Source organism: Vanellus vanellus (genome assembly GCF_965231255.1).
Source record: "Vanellus vanellus genome assembly, chromosome: 2".
NCBI classification, from domain to species: domain Eukaryota; kingdom Metazoa; phylum Chordata; class Aves; order Charadriiformes; family Charadriidae; genus Vanellus; species Vanellus vanellus.
The window spans coordinates 82,745,355-82,767,450 of record NC_138906.1 but is presented as its reverse complement, the minus strand read 5'-3'; the positions used below and the strand labels follow the sequence as shown (position 1 = coordinate 82,767,450).

The 22,096-nt window shown below is 36.1% G+C and overlaps 1 protein-coding gene across 1 annotated transcript in view; it reads right to left on the bottom strand.

Moving 5' to 3' along the window:
• The window catches only part of CDH9 (cadherin 9), a gene marked incomplete at both ends in the record, with an annotated part of 71,094 nt that overhangs the window by 28,448 nt on the left and 20,550 nt on the right, over positions 1-22,096 (bottom strand). The window contains one exon of the mRNA XM_082479611.1: positions 18,828-19,122. Coding sequence (XP_082335737.1) covers positions 18,828-19,122 — 295 coding nt within the window. The remainder of the gene's footprint in view (positions 1-18,827; positions 19,123-22,096) is intronic.

Sequence of the window (22,096 nt, the reverse complement as noted above, 5' to 3'; positions counted from 1 at the left end):
AGCAGTCATACGGCACTACCCAAACCTAAAAAGTTTAGGAACACGTAGAGTTCAGCACCAAGGATCTCGTTACTGGATCGGTTGGACTGCATCACTTCAGACTGTTTTCTATACAAAGGGCAGGGCTAAATAAGGTTGAGATATAACTCCCATGTTTTGACTGGAAGTCAAACCTACCTAGAAAGCTGAAGGAATAGGGAACTGCAAAGTGAACTTTGCTCTTTTGTACATGATCACAATTTAGTGCATATTTTACTAGACTGCTTTTTCTTTGATGCAGAAAATGCCAGAAGGTTGGTAGCATGAAAGATTTGTAAGAGCAAGGGAAAAAAAAAGAGTAAAAGTAGAAAAGGAGCAAGTGTCAACAAGTAAATAGATAAATGATCCAAGCTAAAAGAGGAATAAATAGTCATGGCTGAGGAAAACAAATAAAGACAACTTAGAACAAATAAGGAACCTGAGGAACCAGACTCAAAGGAGCAATAACATGACACTGGAACATTAAGAAGTAACTTAAAATGTAGTTCAGCCGTACATATTGAGTAGAAATGTATAAAAAAAAAAAAAAGAAAAAAGAGAGGAGGCAAAGCAGATGTAATATTTCATAAGTTACTTTTAACCAGGTTGATAGGTTTTAGTAGTCTACCATATAGGTATGAAGTGAAACTTCATTTCACTTGAAAGCATGCTGCCTCTTATTGTCATTTGTATAGTTTCACATAATGGCTGTTCAAGAAGTCAGCTGACGTGATAGCTCCTGTAGATGGGTACTGTACCTTTGTTTTGGCTGCCCACTGATCTCCCTTCCAAGAATCACAAACTTTGCACCACTGTGGTGTACATAAACAGTAATCCCTGCTAATGTGACTGAAAGTAATTTATGAGACATGAAAGAAAACCAAGCTATGCTGTGTGGTGTAGCCTTACTTCTGCCCTCAGAGCTACATTTTCCTCTCCATTTCACTTCATACCAGTAAAACCAGATGGACTTTACCACCCATTCTGGAAATACGAAATGCTATCTTTATGCACCTTTACTCTGGAAACAGTCCCTTGTATTTTATAAACACAATGGGGAAACAATTCTTGTAATTTCTTTTGTTTGTTGTGTTTTTTGGGGTTTGTTGTGAATTTTGGGGTTTTGTTCAATGCTTCCTTTTCTATGACAAAATGAAGTCACATTTTAGATTGTGTTATCAGAACTTGCATTAAAAAAAGTAAGTATGTGCTAATAATTGTCTCACCACATACAAAGATGCAATGTGACTAAACTACTCTGTCTTTAATCTGCCTAAAATTCTGTATGGGGTAGAGGCTTTTGCCAGCAAATACAATACATGCACCATTGTAACATAATGTCTGAAATTGAACTGGAAAAGAATGGCTAAAGCTGAACAAAGCCTGTAGCCCTCACCCTCCCACTGTTCAATACCTTGATACAGCAACTTTAGTGTTCCTTTGGTGGTAATTGTAACTGTGAAGTGCATCAGATGCCCTGCATGAGAATTTGAAAAGCATTATGGATACAATAACAAGCAGGAAACAGTAAAAAGAAGGAGAACTAGTTTGAAGTATTGGTGGGTGAACAACTCTGTGCATGTTTATTCTTTTGGGAAGCTTCTTTTTCCCCTTTTCACCATAAAGAAAGCCACTTCTGAAAGAGCAATACTAGTGCCATCAAATGGCAGTGATAAATAGAGAAGAGTAGTCAGAATCTTTCAAGTGTTAATACTGACTAGCTTTTACGTTGCATTTCCTAGCGACTAAAGAGGTACAGTATAAAGTGATCTGCCATCCATAATAAATGAACTGCAGCTTAGAAATCTTTTTCATTTTGTTCAACATGCTGTACATACTTACAATTAGAAAACACACTTCTTTTAGGCAGAGAAAGTATCTGCAGCCTATGTTCAAAAAGAAATTACAAACAAAAATGAAAAGGCTGAATCACAAAATTATCCTCAAAATTTCTATTCAGAATAATGGTGAAACTCACCAGTAGCTTGTTTCTGGGTCTGAAGCTGCTATATGTATGGTAAGGTTGTTCCAACTAGAATTAGTTGCTAATATCTTGAAGGAGCAACAAGTAATGCCATAATATGGTAGTTAATTACCTTGGTTACTCTTTTTCTGACCACAAAATTCTTTTATGGAGTACGTGGAAATAGTCCAGCTTTATAGACTGACAGGTGCCATCCATGGCAAATCAGTCACAGGAACTCCACTACTTGTTTCCTTTTCAAAGAGCTGGCGGTCTTGGCCTTTTGCCCTATCTTAGTTTCTGGAATACTCTAAAAGAGAGAACGAGCTTTCAGATGTTTTAATGGTAAACTTAGGAAGAGCTTATGCCTGTTGATCCTACCAGGAGAAGTAGTAGTTTGTAAAGGCTGCAACGTGGTTATCTAGTGATTAAAAATCCCAATTCCTAGCCAACAGTTCCAATCAAGTTTTTAGTTCTGTTTATAAATTTTAATTTATAAAATAATGAACTAATCATGAAGATGTTATTTCTTCACTACTCTTAGGGCCCTTTGTTCATGTAGCAGAGCTTTCAGCAGCTTTGTTTTGTCATTTTCTTTTCTCAAAAAAAGTTACCTGAGGTCCTCCATAAAATCTCTATAGGTTTTGCTCAAGAGCAAAAAAGAAAACTTAAAGGAAATGATTTGCAATAATTTCCACTTTTTAGGACTGAACTTCAAACTTCTGATGTACATGTCTGTACAGTTCTGTATTTTACAATGCAACACAGACAGGTTTATGAATTTTGGGGGGAGGAACAAGTTAGCTTTCTGTTCCTATTTTTCATTTGCTCTTTTTTTTTAGAGCTCGGCATTTGCAATTCTTTATTAGATTTTGAAGAGTCTCTTTACTATGGATTTCTAGCTATGACTGGCAACTAGAACCTCACTCCACTTTGCATCTTCAAAACTCTTCTGTAATACAAGTAGACAGAAATTTTTACAGAGTTTCTGCCTTTTGCCAGCTCTGCAAACTGGTGCAATTTGAAACCGTATGTGAATCTCTATTATGACCATGGGAATGTAGTACTCTATTATGAAGACAACAGGATAGCCACATATTTATTTTATTTGGGGGCATTTTCATCATCTGTGGGAATTCCTGTTTGGGCAGTGATTAAGTCCGTCTCGTGAAACATTAATACAGCTGTGGAAGATAGTAATTTTCTATGAAAATGCCGTAAATAAAGATATTGGTAAACTCAAATTTACATTAGTGAAAATATGTGATTCTGAAAGCCTCTTGCTTCCATCATGTTTAGATACTGTGGACGTTGTCTCTGGAAATGACAATAAAGACCTGTCATTTGGAAAAGAAACGAAGTCTAAAGCAGAGAAAATGAAACAAATTCCAGAGTTATCTTAATCATGGGCTTTTAAAAAATATATTATTTTAAGTACTATTTTTAGACAAAAGCAAAAGAGTTCTAGCACTTCTGTGGATATATAGAAATAAGTATAGATGTAACTATATGCATGTGTGTGTGTGTGTGCATGTACATGTAGACAAACCCCCTAGAATATTAAGTAGGGTCACTCTAGGGACTTTTCTGTTATTATTTCTAGATATTTCATTTATCTTCTGATTACAGTCACAGTAAATGACACATATCAGGAGGATGATCTTATTTGGAAAAATCTCATCGATTTGAAAACTTCTGATTGAAAAAGATTAAAGGGATTGATTCCAAATTGCTTGTTTGGGAAACATTTTTAGAAATGCCTGAGCTGATTTCCAACAGTTTAGACACTGGGGTGTCTAGGTCTCAGTGAAAATTAATTGAACATATGCTCTGAAATAGTTTGTTTATCTTCCTCAGATAGACACACATTCCTGATAGCCAAGGTTATCTTTTAAAATCTTATTCATGAAGTCAGTAAGTATAAGTCTTCTGGACCATGAAATATAAGACTCTTTTTTCTGTCTTCTCTCTTAACCACCTCAGTGTGCTAAAGAGGTGGCTATTATTTAGGTGTCTTTTTCACAACTGTCACATATTTTGACTTTATGAGGAAATAAAACTTTCGATTTTTTGTTTATTTCTCCAGTATACTGTGTACATAGCGTTATTTATCACAGGCTATTTATCATTTGCCTTGGAGCAGAGTGAAGTAACTGTTATTGAGTTGGCTTTCTGATGGGAAACTTTGATGAGAATTTGTCGTTTATTGGCAGCAGCTCTGTTAAAAGCAGGATATTCACACATCTGTACATACTTCAGTGGACAGAAAGTTAGGTTGTTTTGTCTTGTCTTAATTACCAATTAGGTGTGAGCCATATGTGTTTTAAGTACAAAGATATGAACAATTTTCATAAGGAATAAAACTGATACTTGCACAGATCTTAATCATGCTAGATCTTAATTTCACAGTGTCGCATATCTATGAGGTTGTAGGAAAAAGGTATTCTGGAACGTCTTTTGAGGCATCTGGTTAGACAGTAGATAATAAAATAAATGTAAACATCTCATTATGAAAACTTGCAGATGTGCCTTTTGCTAAATATTAAGAAAAATTCAGTGATTGCCGTGGGAAGTGCTGTAAGATATCTTGTTCCATGTACTTAGTAAAAGACAAGTATCGGTGGGAATAATATACAGTAGTTTTCAAATAAGCAGGAGTTAGACATGATAGTCCATGAGAAGCCTTTTCTTACCTTAATTTTCTTGACTCTTTAAAGGCTGTGTTTGACACAGTAAATTTCCAAAATAACTATATGATTGGCAAGAAGGAAAAATGGTGATGTATAATAGAATTCAAGCTGAATTGTTAATTGAACAAAGAAAAGCACACATGCAGTAACTGCCATTTCTACAGTTCGTCTGCTATGTTGCTAGAAAGTTATTATCAATTATTATACTTATTTTCATGATTTAATTGAAGTAAATGTCATATTTTATTTCTGTAGTATATAGAAACATACTTATCTACTATATATACATACATACACATATGTATAGGCACATATTAAGTGAGAAATTTACTTATTAAGCAATACTGTATCCATTATGGGCAGACATTCGTAGTCCTTCAGTCTCAGTAGAGACCCATGTGATGGTGTCTTTTAGGAAGAATCGTGGACTTCTTTTAGGGGAGTAATGTTCCTTTCCTGAACTTGCTACTCTTAGACTGGTGGTAAATTGCAGCTAAATCATTTGTAATAGAAGTATTCCTAATCATTCAGATTCACATGAGATAAAACTTTAATTTGTCAGTAGCTCTACTAAAACTGAGAGTTAGGGTGGAGGGGAATAGGTCATAAAATGAGGTACACAGTTGTAAGGGTCCGGACTTCTGTTTTGTGATAGATGTGTTTGATGAGATTGTTACCTCCTTGGAAGACTGAAAATTATGTCACAGTAGAATATCACATTCTATTTTGTGTGACACTTAGTCACTTTAATTTATATTATATTAGAAAAAAAAAAATTGTGTTTTATTATAGAATCATAGAATTGCTGAGGTTGGAAGGGACCTTTAAGATCATCAAGTCCAACCATTAACTTACCCTGACAAAAAACACTTCTAAACCGTGCCCCTAAGTACCACATCTACCCTTTTTTTAAACACCTCCAGGGATGGTGAATCCACCACCTCACTGGGCAGCCTATTCCAATGTTTAATAACCCTTTCAGTGAAAAAGAGTTTCCTAATATCCAATCTAAACCTCATCTGACATAACTTAAACCCATTTCCTCTCGTCCTATCACTTGTCACTAGGGAGAAGAGGTCAGCTCCCACCTCTCTACAACCTCCTTTCAGGTAGTTGTAGAGAGTGATAAGGTCTACCCTCAGCCTCCTCTTCTCCAGGCTAAACAAGCTCAGTTCCCTTGGTTGTTTCTCATAAGATTTGTCCTCCAGACCCCTCACCAGCTTTGTAGCCCTTCTCTGGACACGCTCCAACACCTCTATGTCCTTCTTGTAGTGAGCGGCCCAAAACTGAATGCAGTACTTGAGGTGGGACCTCACCAGTGCTGAGTACAGGGGGATGATCACTTCCCTAGTTCTGCTGCCCACACTATTCCTGATACAGGCCAGGATGCTGTTGGCCTTCTTGGCCACCTGGGCACACTGCTGGCTCATATTCAGCCGGCTGTCCACCAACATTCCCAGGTCCTTTTCTGCCAGGCAGCTTTCCAGCCACTCTGCCCCAATCCTGTAGTGCTGCATGGGGTTGTTGTGACCCAAGTGCAGGACCCGGCACTTGGCCTTGTTGAACCTCATACCATTGGTCTCGGCCCATTGGTCCAGTCTGTCCAGATCCCTCTGCAGAGCCAACCTACCCTCAAGCAGATCAACACACCCGCCTAGTTTAGTGTCATCTGCAAACTTACCTTTCTTACCACAGTTGTGTTTTATTTTACATCCACTGTATGTTACATACACATTTTGGAAATTCTTAGAAGTTATAGAGAAATCTGGTGGTAAAAAAAAACAACAAAACCCAAACCACCCAGCCTTTGTGTTTTACTTTCAAAGTAGATGCATCCATGTGTTAGCATGATTTTAAAAAATAAACTTGACATTTTACACTCAGCTGCATAACATTAGCAACTAAAATATATATTCAGGCATTCAGGAAGCTGCCTTTGCTTTTAAAAACAACTGACGAGCTTCTGTGTTCAGAAGATTAGACTAAGTAAGCATCCCAGATGTGCTTTGATTTAACAGAATTTAAAAAAAAAAAAAAAGAAATAATACTTCTCAATATAATTTGTAAATTTCTTCTATGCCTATATATAACCAATTCTTGAGCAGATTTAACTTATATCTAATTGATGACAATTCCTGACTTAAATCTGTGTTCAGTCTTCCCAGCCCACTACAGATCCAACATTTGAGAAACCCTATTCTCAAAAATCATTTAAGTGAAGAAAAGGATTTCTTTCAGACACCTAAAACTACACAAGTAACTTAACTACATAGTGTCAGAAAACAACCCTGCATTAGCATGATATAGAGACATTTACATTAGCACAGTAAGAGCAAGATCTGCCCTTAGACAACAGATTACTTCCTTGCCACTGCTAACTTGTTTATTTTAATGTCTGCCATGTTTTAGTTTTAATAAAGGGTATAGCACTTGTATGCCTCTATTTGACATGTTTCTTCTGATAAAGATGCAGGTGTTCCTAATATTAGTAACGTTAATTAGTCCCAGCTATTCCAGTCCTTAATACCAGCAGTTCAATTGCCACAGGCTCCAATATGGTCACATAAATGTGAGAAGAGGCTCACCGTACCTGTTATACTGTAGCCTGTCTTAAAAGAAACAAAATTATTTGGTTTCTGGTAGCTGCAAGAGCTCATAAGGGAATAAATTAGGTGCTTGTAAGCTGACATAATGTATTTACTGTGGGTCTGAAAAGAGGTTGCACATGGCTGTGATCTGTAACACAGGTTTATATCAAATGAGGTATAAAGAGTGTATGTTCATTTCGAGGTATATACACCAGCTGAAGCAACATGGCTATTCCGTAATATTTTCAGAATGTCAATGAGATTTTTACCTTTCAGATGCAAAGCCATGAAAGATGAAAGGACCTTGGTTTAACATCTTATCAGAAGGACAGCATCTCTAACAATGCAGAACATATCCCATTGTACTGCACTGCAGTGCGAGCAAAAGTGCTGATGTAAAGAATTCAGGACCATTATGCTTTTGTTCAGAGATTATAGTGTTATAGCTGAAAATCTACTGAAATAAAAGGAAAAAAAAATGGATACATCAAACAGTCTTTTTAGTGTAAGTGTGATACAAGAACTTTTAATGCTAATTCCAGGGTCTAATTTAGAAAGGTCTAGGCTTCTGGGTGTTTTGGTTTTGTTTTGTTTTCAACGTACACATGTACAATGGTAAATATTAAATTTGTTGCAATAAAGGAGTCAGGCAAACAGTATTGCATTGAATCATTTCAGACAGATATAAAGGGCAGCCACATTTAACAGCCCAGGACTGAAAATTCCACTTGGCAGGAAGACCGTCACTCCAAGGGTGCTGTGATGTCTGTTCCTGCAGCAGGTGAATACATTTTGAAAAATCTATGCTGTTCTAATCTTCCACTAATTGGTGGGAAAATGAGAGATCCAGAGATTAAATGAGTTTGTCATCACCTTAAAACTGCAGCTCCAAAGTTTAGGCCAACCAGCATACAAAGCCTAAAGTCCCATGTGGTGATTTAAAAGTCAGCCATCCTGTTTCCTAATTGCTGCATTAGAACTGCTGTCATCTTATTTCTTCTTATGAGAAATAGTTTAGACCAGCATGTCATGAAGGGTCAGCAGGTGGAGGTTTATGGGAGCTCGGAGGAGGTCACAAACTTCTAACAATGAATTGGCAGTGTCTCAGTTCCCATGGGACAGAAATATGGGAATTATTTATACCTTCCTGTGTTTACAGAAAACACTAACTACTTTTGGTTGCTGAGAGCACTTCTACAAAACCACAATTTCTTCTAACACTAAGACTGAGCAGTTACTCACAGGGGTTGAATAGGTGGTTCTGTTTTTCCCATTGTGCTGACTTGTGGTGTCTTAATAAAAAAACAAACTTCCCCTCCTCCCCCCGCAAAATAGGTGAGAAAGAGAGAGAGGAGTCCTGTTTAGAAAATATGAGGATTTTGTAGCTGAAGAAAAATTGAAATGTTAAGTGATTTTTTTAGATGAGTTTAAATACTGCTGGATGAAAGTGTCTCTCCTGCTTTTTTTTACCTGCTATACTTTGCATGCTCCTTTCACTTCCCTAGCATCAGCTCTGGCATCTACCCTCATGTGACCTGACCCAGGGAACAAAAATAACAGAAAAAGAATATTGACCTTGAACAATCCATTTTTGTGATGATTTAGCTCTTCAACTGTCTTCTTTTGGGTTTAGAGGGACAGTGGGTAAAGTATGACAGCACAACTAGGAGCAGAGAGACCAAAAGGAGAAAAAGAGCACAGCTCCTTGTGGCTGTAGCTTGATACCCTCTTATCGCAAATGTTAAAATATTCTGTAAATCTTAAATTTGTTAATGATTCAAATTCTTCAGACGTACTGGTTTAAATCTTGCTAAGACTGAATTTTGTTCCTCATTTTTTTCTAAATATGCAGTGTCTCTCATTTTTTTTCAAGTGTGACATTAATACATTCTGCATAAACTTTAAAGGAACTGTGGTATTTCTGATGACTTATGAGGAATTTCCCAAATTGTATAAACAAGATTTATTTATTTAAGTTTCCTCTTTACCTTCATATACACATATATATGATATATACATATTAGCTTTTATGTGATTAGTTAGTTTTTTAAATGTTTATATTTTCTTCAGTCTGTAACAAGGAATAATACAGTATCACTAGTGGATAAAATTTTCTATGTAAAGATAAAATTAATAAAGCTCTGAGGGAGAAAAAATAATGTATAAATTCAATGTTTACTTTTAATTTCATATGTTATGGGTTATTTTTTACTAGAGCTGTACAACAATAATCATCCCAAAATGTTATTGTTAAAAATTAGTTACATCACTTGTTTGGATCCTAAAAGGAAACTATTGCTTTTCATTTGGATAAGAGTGTATGTTTCTTTCTTGAGATCACATAATTATGTGGGAGTGTTGTAAACTCATAGATTTTCCTCTGAGGATGTTTTCTTTCTGTTTCTTGAAGAGCCAAAACCTCTATATTACTAATGATTTTGTTTACCTAACTAAACATAGGAGAAACCGCAGGAAAAAAATAGTATTTGTAAATGGACATTTAAATTTTACAGAAATTATATACAGTAATCATGAAATAAAGTCCATGCAGGGAGATCCGAACAATTACACAACATCATGCTTGAAGTCAATGGAGCTGTCCAAATTCAAAATAACCTGTTTACAGTATCAGGGCTCTAGTAAGTTTATGGTGAGGGTGACAGAGCACTGGCACAGGCTGCCCAGGGACGTTGTGGAGTCCCCTTCCCTGGAGATTTTCAAGACCCTGGATGCAGTCCTGAGTAATGTGCTCTGGGCAATCCTGCTTTAGCAGGGGAGTTGGACTAGATGGTCTCTAGAGGTCCCTTCCAACTCTGAAAATTCTGTGGTTCCATGACTCCATGATTCCATAAGTTTGTTCCTTGCAGCGTAGACCTTCTTTTTGCTAGGAAACTCCTGCCCATATTATATATATAACTATACAAATGGTAGAATAATTTAAAGAAAAAAAAAAATAATAATCATGATCTAAATAAGATTCTTTTGCTGTTCCAATGGTTTTCTTTTTTTAGCTGGAAATACAAAGTTTTAAAGGACCCGCTCATACTCTTCTGGAAAAGTTCTGCCTCATGCCAAATACAAGATATTTATAAAGCATTGTATATACTTTCATAATAAAAATGTAGTAGTGCAAGCCTATTGTAAATAAAAATGCTATGCATGTATCCAACAATATGTATTTTCAAAACTGACAAAACCCCGAAATACCCCAAATTTATTGGAAAACTAAATTCATATTTTTAACTGTTTAAGAAAAAGAGGTTTCTGCCTTTTAAATCTTGATGGTTTATTTTAAGAAAGTATTATGAATCATTGAATTCTTATTTTGTATTTTCATCTTTATTTTGTTGAAAGGGATTTTTTTCATTATAAAGATTTTTTATAAAAATAATAAAGAATATGAATTTAAAAAATATAAAAATACTGCATTTTAAAAAAAGAAGCTTATGCATATTCTGACAGTTATAGAGTTTTTGAAATTCCTTAGTTATAGTGGCAAATGCAAACAGAAATATAGGAAGTACTCTACCCACAGGATTTCTGCCATCATGCTTAGTTTGACTAAAAGGAATTCTAATACTATATTTTAACTGCAGAATGTAAAATTTGAACTTGTAGATAAAATATTTATTTGAAATATGTCTTTCTCTTAAAGCTAACTCAATAATTCATTTTAAAATAGAGTATATGTTAACAATTAGCATTCTGAAAGTTTTCAAGACAGCAAAGTATTTTGTAAGATTTTGGCAAAGTCAAGACAGTCTTTCATAGCTTTTTTTATAAGCATCTGAAACCAGGGAAAATATGCAGAGGAGAAAATATGATTATTTCCTGCTGAAATATGAAAGATGAGAGCTGCTTCCATTTAGCGTTTACACACATCTGTAGATTAATTCTTACTGACATAAGCAAATTCAAAAATAGAAAATGTGATGGTTACTGTATTTGGTTCAGTTGTTTGTTTTTTGTTTTTTTTTTACTGTAAGACCTACTTGTTCTTGTAAGAGCTTCCCATACAAAATGACAAACTGTTCTTGAGAAATACATGTTTGTGATTACGTGATGCTCAAAACATGATGTAACTAAAACTAAATATGAGAATGCGGTCGTACTTAAATCCAGTAGTAGCTGTGATGCTTATAGATTCACAAGAGATACTGTAGAAATTGTGAACAACTATAATGGAACTTCTAACACAATCATTGAGTAATTGGTGTTCCAGTATATCGTAGTGCACTCACAAACAATAGCACAGTAATAAAAATGGTAGCATTAGTACATATTACCCTCTGTGTTTTACTGCAATTTCATCTCTCTTTTTCCCCCTTTCTCTTTGTGTGCAAGTTTTTTTTTTATGTATATCTTTTATTTAGAGTAGCTGTTAAATAGAAGCCATGTTTAGGCATGCTGTAATCCTGTATGCCTGAGTTGAAAATGGTCATCTCCATACTTCATATATAATGCCCTTCTATCAAACTTCACTGTTCAGCTAAAGAAAAACTCTTTTATTCTTACCATATTTTCAATAAAAGTAATTTAATGAAAAATTATAAATTTTAATTTTAGCCATTAAAAATATGGCCATCTATACTTATACATTATACAAATCTTGTCATGTAGTAACTCTGAACCAGGAGGTGTCTTTGGTTAGTTCCATAAACTATAGCAAGTAACAGTTAAGTATGAAGAAATGAGCGCTAAGCTAAATTAGGCATTATGTAACATCCTTGCTGGCGACATGGATGTTGGGATTGAGTTCACCCTCAACAAGTTTGCCGATGACACCAAGCTGTGTGGAGCGGTCAACACAATGGAGGGAAAGTATGCCATCCAGAAGGACCTGGACAGGCTGGAGAGGTGGGCATGTGCAAACCTCAAGAAGTTCAACAAGGCCAAGTGCAAGGTCCTGCACATGGGCCGGTACAATACCATCCACAAATACAGGATGGGTGGCGAATGGATTGAGAACAGCCCTGAGGAGAAGGTCTTGGGTGTGTTGGTGGATGAGAAGACCAACATGAGTCAGCAATGTGTACTGGCAGCCCAGAAAGCTAACTGCATCCTGGGCTGCATCAAAAGAAGTGTAGCCAGCAGGTCGAGGGAAATGATTCTACCCCTCAACTCTGTTCTCATGAGACCCCACCTGAAGTACTGTGTCCAGCTCCAGAGTCAGCACAGAAAAGACATGGACCTCTTAGAAAGGGTCCAGAGAAGGGCCAAAAAGATGATCAGAGAGATGGAGCACCTCTCCTGTGAAGACAGGTTGAGAGATTTGGAGTTGTTCAACCTGGAGAAGACTCAGGGGAGAGCTTATAGCAGCTTTCCAGTATCTGAAGGGCACCTACAAGAAAGCTGGAGAGGTACTTTTCCTAAGAGCATGTAGTGATGGGACGAGGGGTAATGGTTTCACACTGGAAGAGGGTAGATTTAGAATAGATATTAGGAAGGAATGTTTTACTTTGAGGGTGGTGAGGCACTGGAACAAATTGCCCAGGGAAGTTGTGGAGGCCCCATCCCTGGAAGTGTTCAAGGCCAGGTTGGATGAGGCTGTGAGCAACCTGGTCTAGGGGGAGGTGTCCCTGCCTCTGGCAGGGGGCTTGGAACTAGAACATCTTTAAGGTCACTTTCAACTCTAACCATTCTATGATTATCACTTCTCTCAATAGGAACAATTCACAGAATCACAGAATTTTCAGAGTCGGAAGGGACCTCTAGAGACCATCTAGTCCAACTCCCCTGCTAGAGCAGGATTGCCTAGAGCACATTACTCAGGACTGCATCCAGGCGGGTCTTGAAAAACTCCAGGGAAGAGGACTCCACAACGTCCCTGGGCAGCCTGTTCCAGTACTCTCTCACCCTCACTATAAAGAAGTTTTTTCTTGTGTTTGAATAGAACTTCCTATGTTCCATTTTGTGCCAATTGCCCCTCGTCCTGTCACTGGGAACCACTGAAAAGAGCCTGGCTCCACCTTCCTTCAGCCCACCCTTTAGATACTTGCAAACAATAATAAGGTCTCCCCTCAGCCTTCTCTTCTCCAGGCTAAAGAGTCCCAGCTCTCTCAGCCTTTCCTCATAAGGGAGATGCTCCAATCCCTTAACCATCTTAGTTGCCCTTCGCTGGACTTGCTCCAGCAGTTCCCTGTCTCTCTTGAACTGGGGAGCCCAGAACTTGCCACAGTATTCCAGTTGTGTCCTCACCAGTGTGGAGTAGAGGGGGAGAATGACTTCCCTCGACCTACTGGCCACACTCTTCCCTATGCAGCCCAGGATTCCATTGGCCTTCCTGGCTACAAGGGCACATTGCTGGCTCATGGGTAATTTACTGTCTACCAGGACCCCCAGATCATTCTCCTCAAAACTACTTCCCAGCAGACCCACCCTTAACCTATATTGGTGCTTTGCATTCTTCCTCCCCAGGTGCAGGACCTTGCACTTGCTTTTGTTGAACCTCATTATGTTCTTCTCTGCCCAGCTCTCCAGCCTGTCCAGGTCACACTGCATGGCAGCGCAGCCCTCTGGAGTGTCAGCCACCCCTCCAAGTTTTGTATCATCAGTGAACTTGCTGAGGATACACTCTGTCTGCTCATCCCGGTCATTGATGAATATATTGAACAAGATTGGACCAAGTATTGACCCCTGGGGGACACCACTGGTTACAGGCCTCCAACTTGACACTGCTCCATTAATCACAACCCTCTGAGTTCTGTCACACAGCCAGCTCTCAAGCCACCTCGCTGTCTTCTAATTCAGAGATTAAAAATATTTTGTGAAATACTCATCAGCTGCATGCTAAAGATGTTTAATGAGAAAAAATAGTAAGTCTTTGTTTAATGAGAAAAAATAGTAAGTCTTACATGTTAAAATTAGCAAGGCAGGTACAGGAGGATGTAATAATATTGACCCCAGTGTCAAAAGGTATTGAACTCCACAGGACACCTCATTGCTAACTTCCCTTTTTAAAAAAAAAAAAAAAAATAATACCTTTATATCCTGAGAAACGTGGTTTTCATAATGAAGTGTAAGGATTAGTTTTAATTTGGTTTTATTTTGTTGGGGTTTTTTTTTAGTAATCATCTTCATTTGGAAAAATACTTGGGTTATAGCTTCTACTCATGTAATACTTGAAGATGAAATGAGTAGCTTTTAGGTATGACCAGAGATGTACTTTTTCTTCTACATGAAAAGGAAATCAGATTATTATTCTCAAGATCCATAATATGTATATCGTTGCTCTGAATTTTCCTCTTATAGTATTTCCAAAATACAGCTAAATCAGAACAGGTCATGTTTCAAATCCACCTGCACATCATTATGACCAAGATTGTACCTTTCAGCTTTGGCATTCCATCAATTTCAAATGTTGAACTTCTTTTGTTCCTTTGCTTTCTATATTATGTTTTGATTAACCTTTATGGGTCTTTCTGGCATATTTTTCTCATTTTTTTGAATTATTTTTTATTGAATCAATTTACCTAGTCTGACATAAAACTCAGGATTCTTCAAGTTAATTCTAGCGCACTTTGAAAAATAGCTACAGCAGTTATCCTCCAGTTCTTCAGCATAGTGGCTGATTTTAATGAGAAATTCCATGTTATTGAGTTTTAGAATCTCTTAAACTAACTTTCTCATTTAATTTTTTAAGTTAATATCACTGTGAGCATTTAGCGTGATCATTTCCATAAAAGCTATCTGAAATGACACTGCAGTCAGTTCACTTCAGTGGTTTTGATTGCTTCCAGTACTAACTTTGCTACACAGCATTTTAGGTATACCCATAATGCTGTTGGAGGGATGACTGGATCCCATTTAGGCATAGCAAAGCTAATTTATGTATAGCTTGATGGCTGCAGTGTCGATATTACAACATAGGATTAGCACAAACTAGTGAGTAAATAAGCATTCGTATTCCCATCCAGACTTGGATAGGTTGTGCTGAAAATCTATGTTAAGCTTTCACTGTTCTTACTATCAAACTAGTTAAACATGAGTGAGGTTTGCCTATTGGTACTAAAAATCACACATTCTGTCAGATGTTGACTTACCATTTTCCTTTGTGTGCTCTAGATCTAATTATTCCAAGAAACAGTCAGTAACACAGTGAGAAATATGTCATATGATACATCATTTGAATAACAGATCACACGCAGCTGGAAACATTGCTAGTGATGATTTCTCTTCAATTTCTCATTTTCCTGAACTTTCATACATATCTGCTGCCATATTTGTTGAACTTGGCAAAATACTAAGGATAATAGTTCAGAAAATAGTATATTTTAAGACATAAAATTGGGAGGAAGTGAAGGATGGGAAGAAACTGAGACTTTCCTATGATTTTTTGGGCTGTGCATCACGAGTATATCTATTTCTTAAAATGTGTATAGTGTAATTGTATAGTTGTTTCCAGTCAAATAAGTTATTTGGTTAGGTATGCAAGAATCTGTGTATATATAGTTATAACTAACAACCTTCGTCATCTTAAGTATTTATACAGGTAAGGCAGGACTACACTGACTTTTTCATTTGATGTAGTCTTAGTAAAGTTGATCAACCTATTCCAGGGTTTTTTGCTTTTATTTTATTATTCTTCTATTTTTCCCTTTGTTATGGAGGAACATATAGAATGAAGGGGCACTTAATTTTTTATTCTGAAGTCTTCTGGTTTTCAGGAACGTACCCTTGTGATTTCAGTCTTTGTTCTTTCTTTCTTTTCATTTTCAATATATTTTCAGTCCTTTTCTTTCAGATGCACTTACTTTCACAGCAGCAATAACACTAAATATGCATTGCTTACTCAGTAGTTTCTCAGTTTGTTCTTCCTTCATGACTTATTTTACACAACCTTCCAAACTCAAATTCCATTTCTACAGCCCAGAACCAACTAAAAGCTTCAGCCCTTCTTCCTTACCAAATTTAGCTTTTGGACTTCTATTTGACACCTATCTAATCTGTGAACAGCAATATATACCAAAACACTGAAGAGATTAATTGTTGAAGTGTAATGAGCCTACTTGCATAATTGACAATTCTGTCAATTTGTGATGTTCTGCAATAAACACTATGTTCAGAAAAAATGTTGTTTGGACTGCACATCCATACAAAAGAAAACCTAACAGTTGTTCTTTAGATCGTACCTATCGAATGAAGAATAATTACAACTGCTTAAATACCATTTTCATAATGCATTGGAGGTTTTTTAATGGATATCCTAGCCACCGTGGAAAGTATGAACCAGGAGCTACTTCCACAGCCCACTGTATCAGTTCTGAGTTTCATTTTTGCCACTTCCTTTTTTCTTCTTTTCCCTGCATTTTTTTATATGTGCTGCCTAGTGCATATTTGCTGGCTTACATTCATATAGCTTTCTTTTGCCTAGATATCTCAAGAGCTACTTTATCTTCATTCTGTACTTTATGTGTTCTCTTGTGTGCTTTATGGGAAAGTTTACAAGACTACTACTTGCTTACCTGTAAGTTCCATGCAAGGTACGAATCTCACCTTTTCACTCCTGTTATTTTCTCCAGTTATGGCATCTGTTTCCTTAACTGTAGGAATGGGACAAAGGGACTCCAAGAAGGAATATATTTGTGTATTCCTTATTTACCTATATGTACATCCTGACTGTTGAATTAACAGTCTTATGACTGACTTCAGAAAAACAGAATTTCTGTTTCTTGAATGGACTGATCTGGATTTGGGTTCTTATTCTGTGCTACTTTAAGAAATTAAAAAACTACTTTTACTCATTGAAATTCAAATGCTGAAAATTGTCATTCCAGTGTAGGTTTTATATCCCCAAATGCATATGTCAACTAAAGAAAGCAAAGAATAAGTCAGATCCCTTTTTTTTGCCTTCATATGGGAAGCTAAGGGGCTTTTTTACTGTTTAAATTCTTCTCTTCTAATTCTTTCTTCACATTAAACTCACCTATACTTGTGTCTTTTATGGACACTTTCCCAGTTTAAAGTACATAATGGTACTTATACTATCATCATCCTCATCAAATATAGACATTTCATAGACTTAAAATTTCACAGGCAGTGCCAAAGCACTGGGTCTTCTTTTATTCATGCTTCTCCACTGACTCTAATGAAGTTGGACTAGGTGATAAGGTTAAACATGGACATCATGCTTTTATCCTATCTATTCCTATAGAGTTCCTTTCTTACAAATATATTTCAAATTAAATATGACAGGTGCACTGCCAACATTTTTCCTTCACAGATTATCAACAAAGTAAATTCTGAATGGAAAGGATTTTTCTATTTTCCATGTATCTTTAAAAGAACCATTCTTGGACTCTTCGCATTATATATAGTAGTGTAGTTATTCCCTTCTCATGATTTTAAAAGAGAGTTATAAGATAGAGTCCTGTTCCATTATACTTCTGCTACTGCTCTGAGAGGTAATTATTAGCTTCTGAAAATTATTTTGCAGAGATACATATTAGCCACAAGTGTTGATTGGTATTTGAACGTCTCTTTAGCAATGCCTTTATCCAGGGCTGATTTTGCAAACCATTACAGTAATTCTTGATAAGTAAATAACTCTTGAGAATTTATCTGTCAGTTGTTTCCCATAGCTTATGTATTTTGTGCTTATTCGTCTTAAGAGAGAGATTGTCTCTGCCGTAAAAGAGTGGAGCACTAAGGTAATCATGATAACTTCTGATGAATGTGGGCTGGTGAATGTTATCTATCACTTTATATTATTTGAACAAAACCCAGAGAATTGTTTTCTTTTGATGCTATATTTCTCACCTGTCTTCTACTGTCACTCCACGTTTTTACTTTGCAGTGCAGCAGTTGTGAATAGCTGAATGCTTTTGGTCCATGAAGAAAAATATTATTTTGAACAAAAAGAGTTATTTCTTTGGGAAAGGGCTTCATATGTTCGCTATCTTAAGAAAACCCAAACAGATAAGTCCATACTAAAAAAATCCACCAAGAACAACTACTAATGTTGATACCAAAGAGAAAAATAATAATTAAAAACCCCAAACACCTCCTCCCCCCCAAAAAAAAAACCACCCCCCCTCAAAAACAAAACAAAACAAAACAAAACAAACACCAAAGAACACCCCCAAAACAAATTCTTAGGTATTTACAGGAAGATATTTTGCACAATTTTAATACATTGATTGATTTACATACTTACGTACTTACATTTTTTTGTGTCTAAAAGTACAGAAAGGTTTGGTAAATTAGACTGTACAAATACAAAGAGGACACATTTTATGTAAGTGATATTCTCAGCTGTGGCAAAACTATGTAGTAACTATGTAGTAACTCAAAAAGCACCCATATATGTTACATTCCTTGATGGTTCTGGTGGGCTTAAAAGAGTAAAGAGCATTTTATATTGTAGAAAAAGGATTAAAAAGTGGATGAAGATGAAAAAAAAAAAAAAATAAGTAAAAGCAGAAACCAGACATCTGTGATACATTACTGGCAACAAAAATTGTTCCGTGGTTATTCACAGAAGCTAGTATTAAGTGCCTCAAATAATAAAATAGCTCCCAATCTACTCAAACCCACTTGTATTTTACATAAGGATAAGTTTTTACCTACCAACTCCAGCCATCTCCGGAATACTGGCGGTGTACATGTCCTTGGTGAATTTTGGTTCATTGTCATTGATATCGTGGATTTTAATGATAAATTCAGACTCTGGCTCCACTTGTCTTCCAGTTTTTCTGTCTATAGCCTTGGCACGTAGCACATACAGGGACTTTTCTTCTCTGTCCAATTTCTTTGCAGCATGAATATCTCCTGTATTTTCATCTATAATGAACAGACTGCCAGCCCCATCTCCTGTTAATATGTATTTTAAATTTCCATCTCCTTTATCTTGGTCAGTGTGTAGCTTCAGGGAGGCAGAAAAGAAGAATTCTATAAATATATGTATTGTTATTACAGACCAAATCATTCAGCATATATGAATAAGTCTGTACAATCTTGACTATAATTGGGGTCAGTAGTGGTTATCTTCTGTTTCACTGTTGGAAAAATTGCAAATTTGAGACTCAGTCATCCACAAAAAATAGCTCTAAACAAACTCATAAAGATACGTGTAGAAGATATTGGAGTAGTATTTAAAATTACTAACTTGAAAGAAAAAAATATATTTCTTTGAATAGTCTGTCCAGAAACTACTAGAATTCTCCTTTTAGAAGATGACAGGTGGTGTAAAACTCCCAAGTTTCTATTTGCAGTATAACACTTGTCTTCCCATTTATTGATTGCTAATAAGGCAACCAGTTATCTTGTAACAACATACAAGAAAGGGGTTTTAAGGATTACAGCTTCTGAACTTCCCAAAATCACCTATAATTGTTCTGATTTAAGCAACTTGTGTTTCTAGTTGTATTCTTTTTTTATTATTATTATTTTTATTTTTCCTTTAGGAACATCTCACTTCAGTTAATTACTTCCTTCCTTCTAGTCCTCTCCACACAGGAGAAATAATTTTCAAGAACACTAGGAGGTAAATTTTCAAAGCATTGAGTGGAGTTTAACAGTCCTTTTCCTACTACACCTCTTCATAAGAGTTCAAAACTGTACCCTGTGAACTTGGCAGGTTGGCACTGATTAGTTTGCCGTATAGCACCATTATGAAAAAGTGCCTAAAACCAAAGCCAAAGCAAGCCATTGAAGCTGACCCAGGCACTAGAAATTCTCACATAATACTCCTTTTCTGAAGTCTATTTCTCTAATTTAATTTACAGGGACACACAGTTCCTTTTTATGAGCATCTGCAGTGTATTTTCTTCAGATATATGCTTACAGTCACATCTGGCCACAGATCAGTCACCTGAGTGTTTCTCAAATGTGGACAGAAAGAATATTCTCGCAGCTTTTGTGGTTGTTTTTTTTGTTTGTTTGTTTGTTTGTTTTTAATTTCTCTGAGGAGAAAAATATAGTATATTATCCAGCTGAGAAAATATTGTCCAGTATCAGTAAAGGTGTTGCTCTAGGCAGACATTAGAGCCAGATAAGTTATTTTATGCCACTTCTTTCCTTGTTTCTGTGTTCCTGCCACTGTTTATCTCCATGTTTCTTAGGTGAATCATTGCATCTTTTTATTACTCCATCTGTATGAAGGGTGATTGTGCTGGATTTTGTTTAATTTTCTTCACTTTGTTTTTTTTCCTCTAGTCTAGCAATGTATCTTAACACTAGTCACCAAATGTGATCTGATTATTGTTATGGTCTTCTAAAGATAAGACGGGATGAGATGACTATCCTAACATTTTTAGCACTTAACGTATTCAGTGTATATATGTAATAAATATCTGTGAAAAATCTTAAGGTTTGTATATAATGGGTTGAAAGAATCACATACAACATGCATACAACACTCAAAAAACCCCCAACTCTGTCAACTTGCCACCACTACAGGTAACAAAGAGAAAATAGACTTCAGTATTGTATGGGTAACTTGACAGACAATGTGGAACATTATGTAATTAATACACAAAATTCATTAAAAATATTTGATTCGTATTTTAATATTTGATATTATTTGCATATTTGTTTTTTATTTTCGGGGAAAAAAAAAAAGTAGACTTATTTGTATGTCAAGTACAAAATATAGTGTATTTCTTTTGGTCAGATGATTCTGTCTTGTGCCACACAGGACAATTTACTCTCCCCAAGAAACAGTGCACATTCATTCTCATTCAGATATCCCTCACCTTGTGGCATAATTATAACTTTCTCCTTTTGTCTTGGGTTAGAAGCTTTTTTAAATATGCTAAATAAGAATCAGATCTTGAGAGTGATGACTGGCATCTGAAACTAGTTTTCTCGTAAAGACAGACCTGCATCTTTTGAGTCTTTAAAATGCCCAAGTACCCATTACAATGTCGTATCTTGTTACAGGCCTCCTTAACATCCTCAGCCAGCCAGCTACAGAGCATCCAGGGCAAGAGCTGTGTCTGGGAACTCAGTGAGAGATCAATCCCATGGGTCAGGAGGAGGGAAATCGCTTAACATAAGGCATTAGGGATGTTGGATCCTCCGTGAAGCTAAAATCCTTTCTCAACACTGAATATAAGGAAGAACTTCTCGATTATCACACAATAAGTCATCACTGACTAATCAGTAATTTGTTAAACTGTTTACAGTACTACCATTAGTCATGTTAGTGCTTACATTAGACATGTAGGTTCTCAAATTTGAGTAGCTGCACATTCTGTCCTGGTTTTACAGTCACATTTTGTATTTTTGAAATAATTTGCATCAGTCTCCCTAGGGCTTCTGTTTTTTTCTTTTTCCTGCACGTGTATGTACTCCAACACATATTGCTATTGATACACATTTATTTAACTTGCTTATTGTGATATAAATTCAACTAGACTCTGGCCCACAGGTAGTATCTCCATAGCAGCCTGCCTGGAAGATTGCCAAGAAAGAGACTTAACTTACAAGAGCCCTGGTCTTTAATTGTCAGGACTGCTATGAATGGGAAGAATGGAGTATGTACACAGACACTAGAAGTTTCCCACTTTGAAAACAAGCAGCCAAGACTGAAATAAAATATCACCCAGTTCTGAACGGCAAAATAAAAGCAATAAAGGAGTAGAGGTTAGAATGAGATTTTTATATTGTTTATCTTGATTTAGAACAGAAAATAAAATTCTTAATATAAATAGGAATATATTGTATATGTGGAATTGTATCAGATATAATAAGTACATAATATGAATTTTATTGGAAATTTTATCTGGAATGCTATTTTAATATCATTTTATTTGAAAGTGTGGAAATAATGTAGTTCATATTTGAAAACCTGCTAAATGCTTTTCCCAGACTTTTCCACTGGAAAAAATAGTATT